Source organism: Bemisia tabaci, chromosome 1 (assembly GCF_918797505.1).
Source record: "Bemisia tabaci chromosome 1, PGI_BMITA_v3".
Lineage (NCBI taxonomy): Eukaryota > Metazoa > Arthropoda > Insecta > Hemiptera > Aleyrodidae > Bemisia > Bemisia tabaci.
This window is the reverse complement of record NC_092793.1, coordinates 32,322,146-32,339,948: the sequence shown is the minus strand read 5'-3', so window position 1 is coordinate 32,339,948 and position 17,803 is coordinate 32,322,146. Positions and strand designations below refer to the sequence as shown.

The window sequence follows — 17,803 nt, the reverse complement described above, 5'->3', positions numbered from 1 at the left end:
TTGTTTATCGGAACCGGAAACCTCAACGGGCCTTACGAATTTGTTCTGTTGATATAACGGTAGTTTTCCCTCTCTGTGTATTATTTCAGGATTTATACTACTTTGTTTCTATCAGTTGATTGAGTACTTGAACACGGAATTTTGAGCTTTTTTTTTTTTTTTTTTTTTTTTTTTTTTCTTTTATTACTTGTGATGAGAAATGCAGCCCAAATGAGTGGTTTCTTTTCAAGGTACGTATTCAATTATTAATTACCCATCTCCTCCCCCCTACACAAACTGACGTTTGGTCTTGTTTGCGCGGTAGAAGTCCATCTGCAATTGAAATTATTCGAATACACACTTCTGCCGCACAAGCTCGTCCGTTTCAAAGTCTAAATCTCAGTTGTTCGTCGTTGTAATCTTCGTTTAGCTTAATGGCTGAAATCGTGGCCTCTTTCCAGGACGATTTCGATGAAGGGAAATGCAAAATTGTACCTACGTCACAGTTTTTTAGACTCAAAAGTTGATACTCACAAAGTCATTTCTATTACTAAGACGTGCGAGTAAATTTGTTTTTGCGAAAAATACTGCACCTGTAAAATATTACTTGATTATATTTGAATATAAATTATTACATATAGTTCTCCCATTTTCGCTGAGTCCCTAGTTCTCAATTTTTGTTTGCTCCTTCATTACCTCGGAAAAACCACCCCGGTTAAAATCAAAATTATTCGGATCCAGTCTGTGTCACATTAACGTCAATTGCAGTATGATCAATTGATGGTTAAATCTCCTCTGAACTTTTCGCTTTCATAGAAATTGAATGGAATCTCCTCAGTAGTTTCTTACTCGTCGTGACAGGAAATTTTCTCGCGGCTATATTTGCACTTCATGATTGAAGGAACTATCTTTAAATGGGGTTTTAAACAATGAAGTATTGTCCATGATAGCATTTGAGCGTTTTTTCTTTTTTGGACTTCCTGTTAGTCCTTGGGTCCTCTCTTTTCCGTCCTTAAAATTTCTTCAGTTTCTTGAACTCCACAACAACCAAGTGCGCGGTGAAGTGAATTTCTTTTGTTTTTTCCTTTTTTTTCTATGAGGAATATTTGAAAATGAGAACGGTAAGTACTGTGAACAATTTTCATCCCGAAAGGTGCTCTCTCAGACACTATAAGGAGTTGATTTCGAGGAAGCGTGGAAAATAAAAACGAACCACCAAACTGCCCACGATAGGATGTCAAAGTTTTTTTGTTTTCCTATCACGCCTTCTACCCTATATTTTTCAAAGACAAATGTTCATTCTCGAAATTCATACGAAAATCAGCGAACTCTTGAGTCCACCTTTCATCTTGTCGTGGCAAGCGACCCTTGTCCAATTAGGTATCAACAACTTAGCATGTGTGCGCTTACTTCTTCTTGCACCACACTCTAAATGGGGCAAAAGGTGCAGGTTCCTTCGCTTAAGCTTTCGCTTTTCAATCATCTCTTTTTGTAAAGTGTGGAAACTAACCAATTCTCACCTAACCCTCTGAGCCAAATCTTAACACAAAGCGCCATGGTGGCGAATTTTTAAGTAATCCAGGGGCAAATAAACGTAAAATCGGACTATAAACCCTCTGAGGGCTAGAATTTGTACCTGTCACCATGTCATTTTGACGGATTTGACTGGGGGGTTACCGGGAATGTTGCAAGGCGTTATCAAAGACCGTTATATTTTTTCATTAATTGAGAGCATTAACCGGGATTCTTCACCTCAGAGGTTGCCTTCAGATTCTACCGCGATAGTTGTGATATCCAACGCAGTACAGCCGATTCTTGCAACTACTTCATTTTCCCTCGTGACAACCCTTGCAACTGACCCGTTCACAGCTTCGTTACTCGATCCAACTGGAAGCTCTAAGTGGGTTCAAAAAGGAAATCGTCTACCAACGAGGAGCTTGGGATGACCCAATCACGCAAGTCTCAAGCTCTGGTCACGCCATCAGTATTTTCATGATTATCTCAAGGTCACGCAGTCAGTACAACCCGGAAATGACGCAACGAATACAGTCCATCAATATTTAGCTGCCGGACATCGACTCGCGTGACGTCGTTTTGAGTTTTTAAGAACTGCTTGATCTCTAGAGACTGATGAAAATATCTAGAGGCTCACTAACGACACTCTGAGAAAAATGAGATTAGTTGCAACTAAGAAACCTGTCGCTTTGTGTCATCACTCGATGATTTTGTGGACTTGCGCTGGTGACCCGTTGGACTTGACTTAGAGCGACTACTTTGAGCCTGTAACTGGATTTTCATGAAAAGCAACTAACAACCAAAGTGTGGAGATGCTAAATATCCTGAGCACCGTCTGGTGTTGCGCACGGTATCCTTCAGTGAAAAGTATCCTGAATGTCTTCACCTCATTAAGTCTGAGTCCCTAGATCGTTTAGAATCACCTTATCGAAGGGGGAGAGAGTTGTTGGACGGTGCGTGCACGATACGGAATGGCGCTGAGGATATTTTGAATCTCCACGTTTGAGCTATTGATGAGTGTTCGCTTTTAACGGATCGGGGGAATTCGGGGGGGTTGAGGAAGAGGGCTTAGAGTTAAGGTTAGTTTAGATGAGTTGGGCCTTGGTGCAATTTCTAAGAGTGTTGGGGTGGTTTTTTCAGACTACCCGTGGCTGGTGGATATCGTGGCGGCGTACCGCTCGTACAAGCAGATCATGAGCCTGCAGGACGAGGAGAACTCGGACGAGCTGCAGACGATGATCCCGCACCACCTGGACCTCAACTCGCACTGCTCGAGCCTGGCCTCCCCGCAGAGGCGGAACCGCAACTCGGAGGACTCCAAGTGGGAGTGCGCCGACTGCGGGAAGCGCTACAAGTACCGCCGCGGCCTCGCCATGCACAGGCGGCTCGAGTGCGGCAAGGAGCCCATGTTCCACTGCCCGTACTGCCCGCAGAAGTGCCATCAGAAGGGCAACATGGTCATCCACATCCGCAAGAAGCACCCCAACCGCATCGGCGACATGTCCATCATCCCCATGGAGGCCAAGCAGACTTGAGCCGGGTCCCCGCTCCTCCTGCCGTCGGACCCCGTCTCCCGCGCAGCTAACACAACCGTCTATCTTTTAGCTCCTTTTAAACCCATCCTCCTTACAACTCAAGAAATTAGAGACAGAGCGATAGACAAAGAAGACTTAGGGAATGTGGAGCGATCCTATTGGTTGAAACGGATGGTTCTGAAGGACTAAGGAGCAAAATAATGGAGTAACTACAAGGTCTCTCGTGGGTTGCCGTTAGTTAGTCTATTACTTACCTCCTTTGTCCAATGAAACCACCCACTTCCACCCATAGGATCGCTTTATTTTCAGTTTGTCCTCCAAGTCTATCGCTTCGTCTATCAATTTCAATAATCAGCTCGCAGCCAGCTTATTTTTGAAATTGATAGACAAAACTATAGTCAAAGAAGACAAAGAGAAAATGGAGCGATCCTATTGGTAGTAGCGGGTGGTTGCTATTGACTGACGGGGAATAATGGTCTCTCCTGAGTTGCCGTTAGTCATTTATCTCATGTGTCCACTGCAACCACACGCTTCCACCAATATGATCACTCCGCATTTCCTTCGCCTTTTTGTCTATAGATTTGTCTTTCTATCTTAATAATCATCCCGCAGGCCGATTGTTCAAATTATGTGTTAGTCCTGTAGACAAGACCAGATTAAGATGGAATGGAGGTACTCGGTTTGTGATCTACTGGCAGTGTTCGTCGGACGACTAGCAACCGCATTCCGAATCTGAATGATCGCCTTCCAATGCCGACCAGCCAGCGGGCTGATTATATTGAAATTGATGTACAAAGAAGACAAAAGGATAATAGAGCGATCCTATTGGTTGACACGGGTGGTCCTAATAGATTAATGAGGGAAGTGTTGGACTAGACATAGGGTCCCTCCTGGGTTGCCGAGAGATAGTCTATTAAATTACCTCCTTTGTCCATTGCAACCACCCGCTTCCGCCAATATGATCCCTCCATTTTCTCTTTGTATTCTTTGTCTATCACTCTGTCTATCAATTTCAAGAATCACCCTGCGGGTCTGGTGCCTTTACCTAGTTGATAATTTGGCCTAATGAAGGACTTGATATGCGGTTGCCGGTCGTCTGATCGACTTAGCCGACCAATCACACAGCTCTATTCTTTCTTAGTGTAGTCTTGTCTACTAACGAACTCATAATTACGATAATCAGCCTGCGGTGGGAAAAAAATTCGGTCGCGAGCACTCAAGTTTGTATGCACTGGCAAAGATTTCTGTTTGAACCAACAGGAACATCGAGGCCAATCAGATTCGCTACAACGAAAGAAACCAGTTCCTTGTTTCTTTGAGCAAATAACTCATTGGGTCATGGAATCGACTTGTGAAGGTCAGTGAAATCTCAGTTGAGATGTAAGAGTTTACTGGTCACAATTTTTTTTTTAATTTTCATGGAATTCCCACCACGACTACTGAACCTCTGTTATCACAATTAGTCACATCTTAATGAGTCGCTTCCTTGATGCAAAAAGCAGGTTTTTTCTTCTTTTTTAATACCAAATCGAAGAATTCGGTTTCCTCAACCGAAATTTCCGGTCGCTAAACCTGAACAATATGATGATCCATTTGAACCTAACTTGGGTGCTGTGCTATCAAATTTTTTCCGTAGTTTATCACATCACTCCGATGAGGATGGGCGGATATGAAGAATCCCGTCTATTAGGGTATCTGTGTGTTGATCATAGTTTAACTGTTTCTGTCGTCTGCGAAGCCTCCTAGGTAATTTTTAGCGCTTCTTGAGGGGTTCACTGAGTAACTAAACCTCTAATGACCTCATGTCAGAAATGACGCTAAAATTATCATTCTTCGAGGAAGGCAGCAGCAAAGATCAGTCAGATTATTCTGTATTATCAACTGTTGTAGTTGTCTTAGCGGCGGAATGTATATTTTAATTCTGAGGGCAGAAAACTATCACGAAAGTGGTATTTTCAGTAGAGCCTTCGAAACTATGTAGGAGACCAAAAAATCCATCTAGTAGGTATTTAATTTTTTGTCCCTCGTGAGGGTTAAATCGGAAATGATTTTCCGAACCACCGATTTTTGGGGGGAAATAGTTGGTAATCTTCTCCTTGATTCGTAACTTTTACGAGCCCATCGAGCCTTCGAGTCAGCTGGTCGCTTGAGCGAAACAGTCAAATGCTTCACTTTTTTTGCGTATATTTTCTTTAAGTTACTATTTTATGTTCAGTATTCTTTTTTGAGTGTTGATTTCTGTGGGTGCTACTCACCATAGTATGTTCAATGTTTCTCAGAGAACCATGCAATCAGTTATCTCTTAAAAGATTCGATTACCTCGGTCCCACCTTGGACTCTAAACAGTGGTCTCCTGATAGGTATCTAGAGATCGTCCCTCGCGACGATACTTCAGATACTCAAGTCTAATTATACGAAAGTATTTTCGATAGTATTACACAAATCCAGTATCAGTAATATGTCTCCCTTTACTTTGGTCATCTTTTTTCTTCTTTTGTCTCAGTATTTTACTTATCGAGTTTTCTTCATTATCTTTATTTGTCTTAATTTTATTCATGTTTTTTATTTATTTTATTTTTTTTAAATTTTTAACCAACAAAACAGTATTTTTTAAGTCTTCACTTAAAGCGCACCTTTTACTTTAAAATTTGGCCTTGTTTTCAAACCTTAAAAGACAGTTGCAATACTTTACAATGGTGTCTTCAAAAGTGCCTTGTGGAATCATTCATATTTTTGTGGCCTTCGGTATGTGTTTTGTAAATTATGATTGATTGTTAAAACTTTTAGATTTCTTTGTATTTTTGTTGTAAAATGTTATTTTTCACTAAGGAAAACTGTCGTAAGATGAATCTTTGTAAATACTGCAAGTGAGGACGTGCTGTCTGAATCGTTTCTTCTCCTTTACTCTCGTTACTACCCAAAATAAAAACTAAGGAAGACTACTTAGCCTCTTGGAAAAATAAAAGCATGAAACACTTTGAGGTTATCATGTGAATCTGCATGATACCTTGGAGATTTCATTGTGTTTTATTTGTGTAATTTACACAGCTTCCAACCTACTTACGCATTATCTAAATTTTAAGGGAAGAAAGAGAGGGATTGGACCAAGCACTTTTTGGCTGAAAGCAAGGCTTTTCTCTTCGTCTCTGTGACATTCACTAGACCTAAATTTCCTCACCCTTGGATTTCTTTTCGTACATTAACAGCAGTGGCGTGGCGTGAAGGATCGATTATCGATATATCGCCATTTGAAGCTATAGTAAAGAATCGATTACTAAGGTGTTCGCATGCGAACGCCCTGACAATCGATCTTTTTCCATAGGTTTTAATGGCACAACAACCGATATATCGCAATTCACGCCACGCCACTGATTAACAGTAGCTGTACCATCATACTTAGCTCTTCCAGTCTTCAGCATCCTCTGAGGATTTCTCTGCAAATTTCCAAAGCACAATATCAACGATTGAAGCCGAAATGGATTCGTTATCTATTTATTTATTTTTTCTTTTAATTGAGGAAAAGTTAATAAATATCAATAGGTACACGCCCTAGTGCTTCAGATTTGTAATTCATGCATTTTTTCAAATTTTTCTCGTATGTTGACTCTTTTGCAGAACCAAAAGCTTTTGTCTTCTTTTTTCACATTATTGACTAATTCAGATTCAGAATCCATGCGCAGCCAAACATTTTTGATTTTTTTTTTTCTTGGAGCCCTTACAACAGTTTTCCTTTTTATTTCAACAGTTTTGTCTGTCAAAAAGTGTGTTACGAAACGTTGGAGAGAAGTATCTCAAAACTTTCTGATGTCAAAGAGAATATTTTATCTTTATTTTTTAGAAGACATCCATTTTAGTTCTCATTGTGTTAAAAATTGATGCCCTTCCGTTTCTATAAAAATTATCCGTAATTATTGAAATCGAAGCATCGATGCACTTGAAGGTGACGCAGTGTCTATTTTTCTTAATTCACTTCTTTTTACTTATGCATATACTTACTGTTCAACGTACTTAATTTTTAAGTTGTTACTATTGTATTTTATCGAAGGTTACTTATCTGAAATCGTTCAGGACTCAGACTTACGGAAATCGTACTTAAGAGTTACTTACCATTCAGTTTTTGAGTTCTCTTTATTTTTATTTTTCAGTGATGTTGGAATATTTTTACCCAATGTCTCTCTCGGGGAAACAAATCAGTAGCGTGGCGTGCATAATCGATTATCGATACTTCCTCATTTGAATCTATGGTACAGAATCGATTATTTAGGTGTTCGCTGCGAACACCCTGTCCATCGATCCTTTCCCATAAGTTTAAATGGCAAATTAATCGATATATCGCAACTCACGCCACGCCACTGAAACAAATGTAAGACCGCTCGAAAGTGTCCTTTCTCACCTTCAAAAACATTTTATGCGCACTTCACTTGTCATAAAATTGAGCTCCGATTATGCCATTTTCCCAGAAACTGTTTTGGGATTGAAACAGGACGACTATCAATATATCTGTATTGATGAAAGTTACTCTCATTCGACAGTGCAACTGTTGATAGAAGCCAAAAGACTTAATGAAAAAACGATTTTTTTCACTTCAGTGCTACTATTCCCAAAGATCGTAAATATTTCATGTTTCAAGGCGTGTGTTTCGTGTTTGATAAAGGCTCCCGAATCAGCGAATCTTTCCTTGGCGACTGAAGCATTCTTCAATGTTACGCGAATGCTAAAAGCACGTAACATTTTATTGTCAAAAATGGAGGAGTTTTTTTTTTTTTTAAATTAAATTTGTATTATCATTTTTCTTCTTTTCATTGTGCAATACATTGATTTAAACGCCCATCAATTTCAGAGTAGAGTAGACATCTTATAAATATCCCAGCACTGGTCTATTGATCATCTCTCTTGGATTATTTCGCGTATAATACTCATGGAAGTTAATGATTGGGGGTATTATTTTTATTCTCGTTATGCATTTATAGTTTATTATAAAGTTTAACAACTCGTTTCGGCCAAAAATTTTCATTCACCTGACCAAAGACGCCAAAATGACATTTTGAATGCCGTTTCATTAGGATTAGTTGTATATTATAATCCAGATTCAAGGACGTCAAGGAAAGATTCCACGCTGTATTTTTGAAAACGGTCCTTCAATCTCACAAGAAATGAAACTCACTGAGGAAATGGAAAAGTGAGCGCATGGACACTGTCAATGCTAAACATTTAAATCGTATGGTAAATCGTGCTTTTCTCCGTTGAAAGGTGCTCAGGTTGCAGGTTCTTCAAATTCAGATTACCATTTTGTTTGTAATCACTCAGGGTTTCCTTTTTCCTGTCATGTTCTCTTCCTTTAACTCGTAAATAATTATGTTTAATTTCAGTTTTTGTTTATTCATCTATTTATTTATTTATTTTTTATTCTGATCCGCTCTACATCTAAACTCCTTTTTATGTCGTGTCTTCCTCGTGGAAGCAAGTGTACTGCATGTTTCTCCTCATCGTAGCGCAGTGGATGTTGTAAAGCATGTAAGGTAACAGCAAGGGGGGAAAGAAACCATAGTTGAACATACCTATTTGATCAAACCAGAAAAATATATCTCCAACTTCCAACCTTGCTTACTTCACGTTCTCAAATTTCCGTCTTTGAAACGTACATTACTTGGAACGTTCCTTGATTTTTTATCTGCTTGAGAAAATAATCTTGTCCTATGTTTTTGCAAAATGGTTAGGTAATTGATTATTTTTCTTCTTTTTTTTAAAAAAAATAATAATAACTAATTATGAATCAAAACAATGTTAAGCAAACATTTTGAAACCATTAAATCGTGCAAAGTTTCTCTAAGTTTACTGCTTATTTCTAAGATAGCGTCCAATCAAGCTATATACGGCTCCCATAACTATTCCGTTTCATATTTTTCGCCTGCCTAAGTTATATTTTTAAAAACTGAATAATATGTAATAGTCATTTGTTGGACCAGGCTCTTAGTGACGTGGCGTGCTTCGATGTATATCGATATTTTCCCATTTGAAGCTATGGTAAAGACTCGATTATTAAGGTGTTCGTTGCGAACACTCTATTTATCGATCCTTTTCCACAGGTTTATATGGCAGATCAATCGATACATCGCAACTCACGCCACGCCACTACTGACTCAGCGTTGCTTGAGTTGTGTAAAAGCGTGTTGCAATTGAAACTTCAATATCCCACCCTTTCTCAACAAAACAATGCATTTTCATTGCATTGAAAACTACTTCACTGGCGACGTGTTTGAGATTTTTTTTTCTTTCTTTCCTTTTTTGTTTTTCTTTGAACGCTCGTATCGCTGAGTCTGTGTAATCATTATTGAACGTGAATCCTTAAAAAGTTAGACCTATGCCTTCCATTGATCATGCATTAAACCTTTTTCATTACTTGACAATATTCATTGTAGACATTCACTCTTGTGGATGTCGATTGGTGCTTACACTTTTTTGGCTCCTAACTTAATTTACGTTGAGGTTTCTTTTCTTTTCTTTTTTTTCTGTATAACTCTCAGTGTCTATTTGATACCAGTTTTATGCTTCGACTTAATCCGTCCTGGACCTTGTGAAATTTCTCACTGTATTGTAGATATATCGAATGGATTGAAATAGAATCACCTTTGGTTCTTAATTTTCTCTATGCATTATGAAAAGGAAATAAGTTTTTTTAGTCTATATATAATTGTGTCAAAATTGAAGGAAAGATTTCAACCACATATAATTATTTTGAAAATACTATACCTATCGGCTGTTTCAAATGCCAAATTTGTATCCAAGTCCGTGCCTTCCTTTTTAGTTGCATTTCGGCTCCAAGTGCCTTACTTTTTTTTTTACGTCTTCCATTTACAGTACGCAAAAAAGCGCAAACAAATTGTAAGTTAGGATTCGGAATACATGTCTTCACCTCTTCGCGGAATATTTTTAATTAGTATAAAATTTGCTCATATCTGTTCTTTGAAAATGTATCATTCTTTTAATATATTTTGCACTGACTTCGAATTTCTGAGGTGACTTTCTGTTTTATACACGTGTATTTCATCGAGTAATGTCAGACAATGTTTCATCATGGCACAGTTTTTTTTAAGTTGACCTCAAATACTTCATGTAATTGTCCTCCGTTCTAAATCAATGAATTCTGCAGCATCAATCCCTGCATTAATTTAAAGCCGAGTAGCTTTTGTGAAAATCTAAGGAAATAGTTTGTTAATAATAATATTTGTATTAGTGTCGGTGTTGCATGGAAATGTCGCAATTCTGTTTGGAGCCTCTGTGAGTACAGACGGATCCGTTCCCTGGCTCGTCCTTTCGTCATCGATCCCCACCTCCTTAAACCAAAACCAACACTCTTCATGCTTTAAGAATCCTTTTGAAAAGACTTTATGTTTTCTTTCATCGGTCTTCTCCGAAACTAAGCCAGTATTATTAATTCACCCAGAATCTTAGTATTCTCATCGTGCGATTGACTTTATATCCTAGTTAGTCCGTCAGGCTTTCACCCCTGATTCAGTTTTTAGTCTAATGTAGTACCGCACTTCATAGTTGTGTATCATCAATCATTCACTTTTCCCATTTTTTCAAATGATATCTTCTCATTCGACTTTGGGCTAGATCTCGGTTCCCGCCAGCAATGGGAAGAAACAAAAAAGTATTAATCGTCGTTCAAGTTGTTGTCCACCTTAGTTATGTTAAGGAAGTTGAGAACAAAATAAGCGATTTAGAACTATAGAATATGCTCGGAGATCATCGGAAAAACATATTTAGAATAATTATATGGTTTTCTATTTGAATTATACTATTTTCAAAGAATTGCTCCCGGAAAATTGAGGACACGAAGTTCCTGCCTGCTGGGAGGATTTAGACAATGAAAATGCGTGTCAAAGAAAAAGCTTCCTCGGAGGAGGGGGGAGGGGGGTGTTTATTTTCTTGAAAAAGAACCGAATGCCATCAGCTGTTGTCAAATTAGATTGGATGATTTATTCTTTTATTGGAGAATAGCTCAACCAATTTCTCGAAAATTGCAAGGAATTTGCTTTGTGTCCTAGAAAATCGTTCGTTAAATTTTCAAGAGGATCAGTGCTATCGTTTTACTGTGAACAAATAAATTGTATGATATAATTCGACAACAGTTAATTATAACTTAATTCCCTTTGCGGAGAAAGAGCGCTGAAATATCGACGGGTCATTCGCGGCGGTGACTATGTCGATCAGTTTCCATCGCGATCGATACGCTATCCCAATTCGACAACAAAAGGAGAAAAAATACGTTCTTGTTTCATTTCTCGGAAACGAAATGAATGAACTTGAATTGTACCGCTTTTCTCGCGGCGGTCTCCCCCCGCTAATGGTGTCTTTGAGCTAGATGACCCGTGGCACGCGCGCATTTCAATGCACTCCAGGGCTCACACTGACGTGGACTTGCTCTCTTCCGAAAAAACGATTCTTTTCATCTATCACCAATTTACATCCTGCCCGGCTTCTGGAGCCGCGGGCGTGTGCGTCTTCATAAATCTAACAATCACCCCCTTGTTCCCCCCTGCCCTCCCTCTCCCTTCGTCACCATGTCAGCGACCTCCGAAGCATCCATAGGTTCGCCCGAAAAACGCATTGCTGTGACGGAAAATCGTCTCGGCAAAAGTCGCTCAGTTGATGCAAAATTTTCTCGGAGGAGGGGACAAAGCCTGTTTCGTAATGCGCTTCATGATTTACCGGAATTGCAGTGGCGAGGCGCGAATGATCGCTTATCGATAATTCCCCATTCGAAGCGATGGTAAAGAATCGATTATTAAGGTGTTCGCTGCGAACATGGAAGGCGCCTGGAGAAAAAAACCTCGTGCGTGGTGCCCGAAGTTTAGGTCATATGGATCTCTGAAGTTTTCGGATTGAGCATCTGAACACTTTCGGTCTAGCTGTCGAGGTTCGGATCGCACATCTGAAACTGCAGTTCTTACATCTGAAGTACTTCAGATGTGAGAACCGAAGTTTTTCGGATGTGAGATCCAAACCTCAGCAGCTGGACTTAAAGTGTTCAGATGCTAAATACGAAAACTTCAGAGATCCATATGACCTAAACTTCGGGTCCCACGCACGAAGTTTTTTCTCCGCGTGTCTATCGATCCTTTCCCATAGGTGTAAATGGCCTAAATGGCAAATCAATCGATTTATCACAAAGCACACCACGCCACTGATTGTGCCACAGCTGAAAAAACGTCACCAACTGTTTAATCTTTCTGAGCGTTTGGGACAGGAAGACACGAGATTTCCCAACTCTCTTTCTGGGAAGGTTCTCCAGCGGGAATTATGCTACAATTTGCAGTGGCGTGGCGTGCTTTGCGATTTTTCAATTGATCTGCCGTTTGAACCTGTAAAAAAGGATCGATAAACGGGCTGTTCACGACGAACACCTTAATAATCGATTCTTTTCCAGAGCTTCAAGTAGGGAAATATCGATAATCGATCGTTCACGCCTGGGCACTGCCGCAATTTGGCATCTTGGTCGGGAGCGTGTAATTCGTCGGCGCTGAGTTTCCTCGTTTCGTATGGTTTGTCGGCTCGGGTCATCCGCGGGCCTCGAGCATGGCATCGAAACCTTTCTGCAGGCATTCAACTGCTAAAATTGTTTTCACATTTTCCACGAATCCAAGGCGGGAAATTTCCAAGAAACCGCGCCAGCGCCGCCCGGATCGTCGCACTTCCCGCCGATCTCGATTTTCCGATGACTGGCATCGTCATTTCGTCAATCGGGCCTCAAAAAATCCTGTCCTCCGATAGCAAATTTCTCAACAAACTACTCCGCCGTGTTAAGGAAAAACGCCATACGAGCCTTTAGGCGTTGCCAAATTTCCTTCGATAAGATACGATATTCCTGGAAAACTTATGGATATTTTTCTACATTTTTCCCGGATTTCAAGCACAATTTAATCTATAGTATGTGGAAGTTTCAAAGGAAAATATTGATAATCCTCCTGAAAAATTAACATTTTACTGGAGGAAATTTGGCAACTTTTGAATACTCATACGGCGTTCTTCCTTAGTACGGCAGGACTGAGCAGCGTTTATGGAATAAGTACTTTCGTTCCCAATTACTTCAATTTTTAGCAGCAACAGGATGGTTGTATTCAAATGTTAAAAAACTTGAACGACGATGGACTCTTATTAATATGTTTGTCACGTATAAATTGTTCAGTTCTCTTCAGTATCGTCCTCCACCTTAACTGTGTCGATTTTAAGGTTGCCAGATTGTTTGATAAATTGAGTTTACTGTACTCAATAGTGATTAGAAGAAATAGCTGATTTTTAAGTAAAATCCAGTACCTAAACTTCTCCAAGGTTGTTGAACTACAAGATAAAGTACGTGCATTTAAAATTGAGTTATACGAGGGAAATTCCTGATTTCTCAGCGAAACTTGGCAATTCCAATCGATTTTTTTGGCATCCAATAATCACTCTCGTTACGTGTAGAAATCAAATTATCTAACGCACCCCCACTCTTACAGCTTTCGAGCTGTGTCCTCAAAGAAAAGCCAATCTTTTCCTATACCTTCTTCGTCCCTTTCTCATCTCCGGTTTCTGGACTGTCATTAATAACTGCGTGCTAAGTATATTACGGTGTAAATAATACGATGAAAATATTACCCCCCCCCCTCCCTCTCCTAAAAAAGTCAATTCATCCAGGTTTTTTTTTTTCATCCTCACAATCGTCCTAAGATGTAAAACATGTCAATCAGGGTGTTGTAGTGCATGTATCGCATTGGTCCGTCTGTAATTTTTTTTTCTTTCACACTTAAGTTTGAGTCATGACGCAGGCACTCTTCAGCAATTTTTCCAGAAATGTTCACTCCAGGTTCATTTCATACTTTTTGCAATAGCTCAAAAAGTTGGAAGTGCCCACTAATTTGTTCTCACAAAAAATGATGATCCTCATTTTTGTCTGTCTTGCGTAAGAGTGCTGTGCATAATTCTGCGAATCAAAGGCACGTGCAATCAAGACTTCAGGGAGGGAACTATAATCTTAAAATTAACTGAGTTAAGTTTGATTGTTTCATTGTTTTTTTAAGTTTTAGTCCTTAGTAAAGACTAAGTTGTATATATGTAAGCTGTATTATTTATCCCTATCTTTAGATTTTCTCTAATTAATCGGTTGGAATAACTTATTAATTTTTCTGTGCAGTATTTAAAGAATTTGAATTTTTGTTGTGTTTTATTTTAGCTCATACTTCTATCCTATATGCAATGTATTCAACTTTTGTCAATAATTGTGTACCTACTAAAATATTAATTTTGTAATTTACTAATGCAACAGTGCGTATTTTTTTCTTTCTCTTTTTGATTGGTACTTTTTAAGTTTGTGTGTTTATTACTGATTCAGGTACTTTTGAAATATGTTCTATTCCTATTATTTAATATTTTATGTCTTTTCTTTTAAGCTACGTAGTTTTAAAGAATGCACTGTTAATTCAATTAAGTAGATTTACTTTTAATTTCTTACTTTTCAATCTTCTAGAGCATTTTCAGTTGCTATGTATTTAGGAAACTTTTGTTTTACTGTATTATTCACCTGTCACTGTATTTATTTTTGTATTATTTTGTTATTTTTACATGTCTCAGTTTTGATTTCGTATGTTAAATGCAATATTGGAAGTAATGTAATAATGCATCAATACCAAAGAAATACTTTAATTATGATATATTGTGACACTTGATTTCAACTGATTTGACATGTGTACGCTGTTGCAATATTATTGTAAGTTTTGTGTCAAACCAAACCAATCCTCCCATTGGCTTTCTTCTCCCGCACTATTTACCAACCGCTGACTTACCAATGTCAATACTACACTCAGCCAAAACAAAAGAAAAGTAGACATCGAAATTCAGTTCTTTCGGCTTGTGACTCACTTGTAATATTTTGAATTACAGTTACAGTCTCAATTCCTTCATTACAAGTTTTCGGATGTTTTCCCCCCACAGATTCATTAAAAGTTGTGAACTTGTGCCCTGCAGGAGATAAGCAAAAAAGACATAAGGTTTAAAGGCCTCTCCTAAGGGGGGAAAAAAATCATAAATGATCGAATACTATATTAGCATTATAATGGTGAAAATTCTTATTTTCTTAAAGAAGGAGGTAGATATGTGCAACAGTCTACCCGTTTTCATGAACAAGCCATTTCTCATGGAATGAGAAAACTTTGGATATGAGACATCAAGTTGGCAATTTCAACCGATAACTGTTGTCTAGACAATTGACTTCCTTTTACTTCTTTTCTCTAAATTTTACCAATAATTAATGTAATAGTTACCTGTATCTTCCTGCGCAGTTTTTCTTCGCTTTTTTAACTTTAATTTAATTTATGTAGTTTCCTCTCTGATGAGTAATTACCGTTGTATGTTTCCAAAAGTTAAATATACATTTCCCTCCCCCCTTATGTATTCCTGAAAAATCAGAACTAACCTCATTGTGCCCCTTCCCGTCCCTCCCCAGTTAGACTGTTTAATATTCCTCTCTTTTTTCCACCAAAAGTTATTTACTTTGTATTTGTTTTTCTTCATTACTTTTTTATTCAGAAATTCTATTTTTGCCGCACCATAATTTTTCGTAGTTGCAATGAGAGTTAAGCATTTCGTGTATGCAGAACCCCGCGGCTGATATCATGACCTTATTCAGTCAGCACTTGCGTCAACGTATTCTTCCATAGTAAGAATTTGCCATGAAGCAACCCCGCCCCCCTCTCCCCTGGAACGCGTTTACTTCTCGCACATTAAGAAGATAAGGAAAATTTTTCTGCGGCTTTGAAAACTATTAATTTTAATCGTGAACTTCAGTTTTTGAGATTTTTCTATTTCCCCAAGGCTGACCACGAATCCCCTTGGCTGATAAAATTTGGCAGGGACTTTCAAAATCATCCTCCCTTTAAATCAATTTAATCGTTCGTTTTAGAGAATAAGTTAGTTTTTTCTTCTTCTTCTGTTTACAGTTAAATGGATGATAGTCAAGTTGGTATCCATAACACCTAATTTAAAAATAAAAATTGTAATAATACGTACCAACGAATTAGTCGTAACCTCTTGAAATATCTCGAAAGTATTTCATAACCTCATTATTCTAGGTTTACAAATTTGTGCTAAGACCGCACAATGCCTCCATACTGAATGGCTAGGGGAAAAAAACCTCCGATTAACTCCGCCTAGCCAAAGCGCAAAGCGAAAACTTCTGTATTTACCTTTAATCCATGAATCAGTTTGATTTCAACTATTTCTTTCGTTAGCAGCAACGCAAAGACTTTTTAGCGTGTAGTTAATTTTAATATAAGGTAAGCCCTCCCAAGATTTACTTATACAATTACAGATCTCAATTATCTTAAAACAAGATGCCTCTCAGTCCGTCGAGGTTTGAGTCACCCATACTGGTGGTACCTATGTTTCATCCTTTCCTCGTACATTATGTATATTTAAAACGCGTGTAATAAACTTTTAGGATTGTACGTTTAGTACCATAATGGACGAGCTTAGTTTCTCTATCCCCCCCCCCTTCTTTAAAGTTCCTCTTCCGTCCTACGTACTTGGGTTAGTTATCTCACATTAATTTTCTACGGGCCTAGAAGATAATTTGCAATTTTTTTTCTTCTTTCTTTACTTTTAACAACAACAACGTGTTCTTTGCATTTTAGAAACGATGAATGTTTCACAATTCATTTTGATAAATCCTCACCATAAAGTGAAGTCCGGTCAAATACGAATCGTATCTCTAATGGTCAATGTAGGCAGTCTCCATAGAGATTTTTGCACGAGCCAATTGTCAGTCCCAAATTGTATCAGTTCTAATCTACATGGTTAAAAAGGAAATGAAATAAAGCTCTCGGTACACGATCAAATTCTCGAACCAATTACAATCAAAGTGTCAGGAGTCATCAGTCTTAAAATCATTAATTTGCTTAGTTTTAAAATGAAAACTTAGCAGAAATGTTTCCTGTGGCAGGAAATGATGAATGATGTCACTCCATTCTGATCAAAATTTGACGGCCTGTCCAATTTTGATCGAAGAGGACTGTTGCATGGCGACCATCAGTCATCAAGTGGTCTACTTTGATCAGAATTGGTTCGGAATTTGATCGTGTATCCAGACCTTTTGGAAACGAATATTCCTCTCCGCTTCTCTCGGGTTTCGACCACAAATGCTGAGCTCTCATCGCTAGAACTGCGTAGAATGAAAATAATGCACCAAGTGTAGATGAGAAACTTGTATTTTTATAGTTAGTATTTTTACTTGTATGATTGTCGTTTTGAAGGATGTCTAGGTTGCTGGGTGTATTGAGGAAGCACAGTTGATCGCGTTTCTCGATTCGTAAGGTAAATTTGTAAATCTATGATTTGGCCAGGTCAAAGTTTCTTCTACTTGAGAAAAGTCTCCGTCGTCTTAGTATTTAAAAACTATCATTTTCATTTTAATGTTCACCTTCATTCATCATTTATTTATTTTATCTGTATCTTTTTCGTACTATCAATTTTAGTTTGACTTTTTTCATATTTATTTTATGTTATGTTAATAAGTTTTATTTAAATAAAGTATATATCAATCATGACTCTTCGGAATTTTGTCTCCTTCCATATTATCCTCTTGCTCTCGCAGAGCACCTAGTAATCCTAGTACAACTGGACTTTTTGTAATTAGGAACTATAAATTCCGGCCCGGTTTAAAAACAATGTATGTGCCATTAGTTTCCCTATGCACATACGTTTTTTTTTTTCAGATGAGCCAGCTTTTATAGCTCCAA

The 17,803-nt window shown here is 38.3% G+C and overlaps 2 protein-coding genes across 8 annotated transcripts in view; one reads left to right on the top strand and one right to left on the bottom strand.

The window, feature by feature from the left end:
• The window catches only part of LOC109037149 (uncharacterized), a 549,607-nt gene that overhangs the window by 353,326 nt on the left and 178,478 nt on the right, over positions 1-17,803 (bottom strand). The window lies entirely within an intron of this gene.
• On the top strand, positions 894-17,611 carry LOC140224505 (longitudinals lacking protein, isoforms F/I/K/T-like). The gene has a single exon (XM_072299917.1). It carries the CDS (start codon positions 2,688-2,690, stop codon positions 3,027-3,029), a length of 342 nt encoding a protein of 113 aa, XP_072156018.1. The 5' UTR covers positions 894-2,687; the 3' UTR covers positions 3,030-17,611.

Excerpts from the sequence above, each read along its gene's own strand:
- LOC140224505 (XM_072299917.1), top strand. The coding sequence starts at position 2,688 with ATGAGCCTGCAGGACGAGGAGAACTCGGACGAGCTGCAGACGATGATC.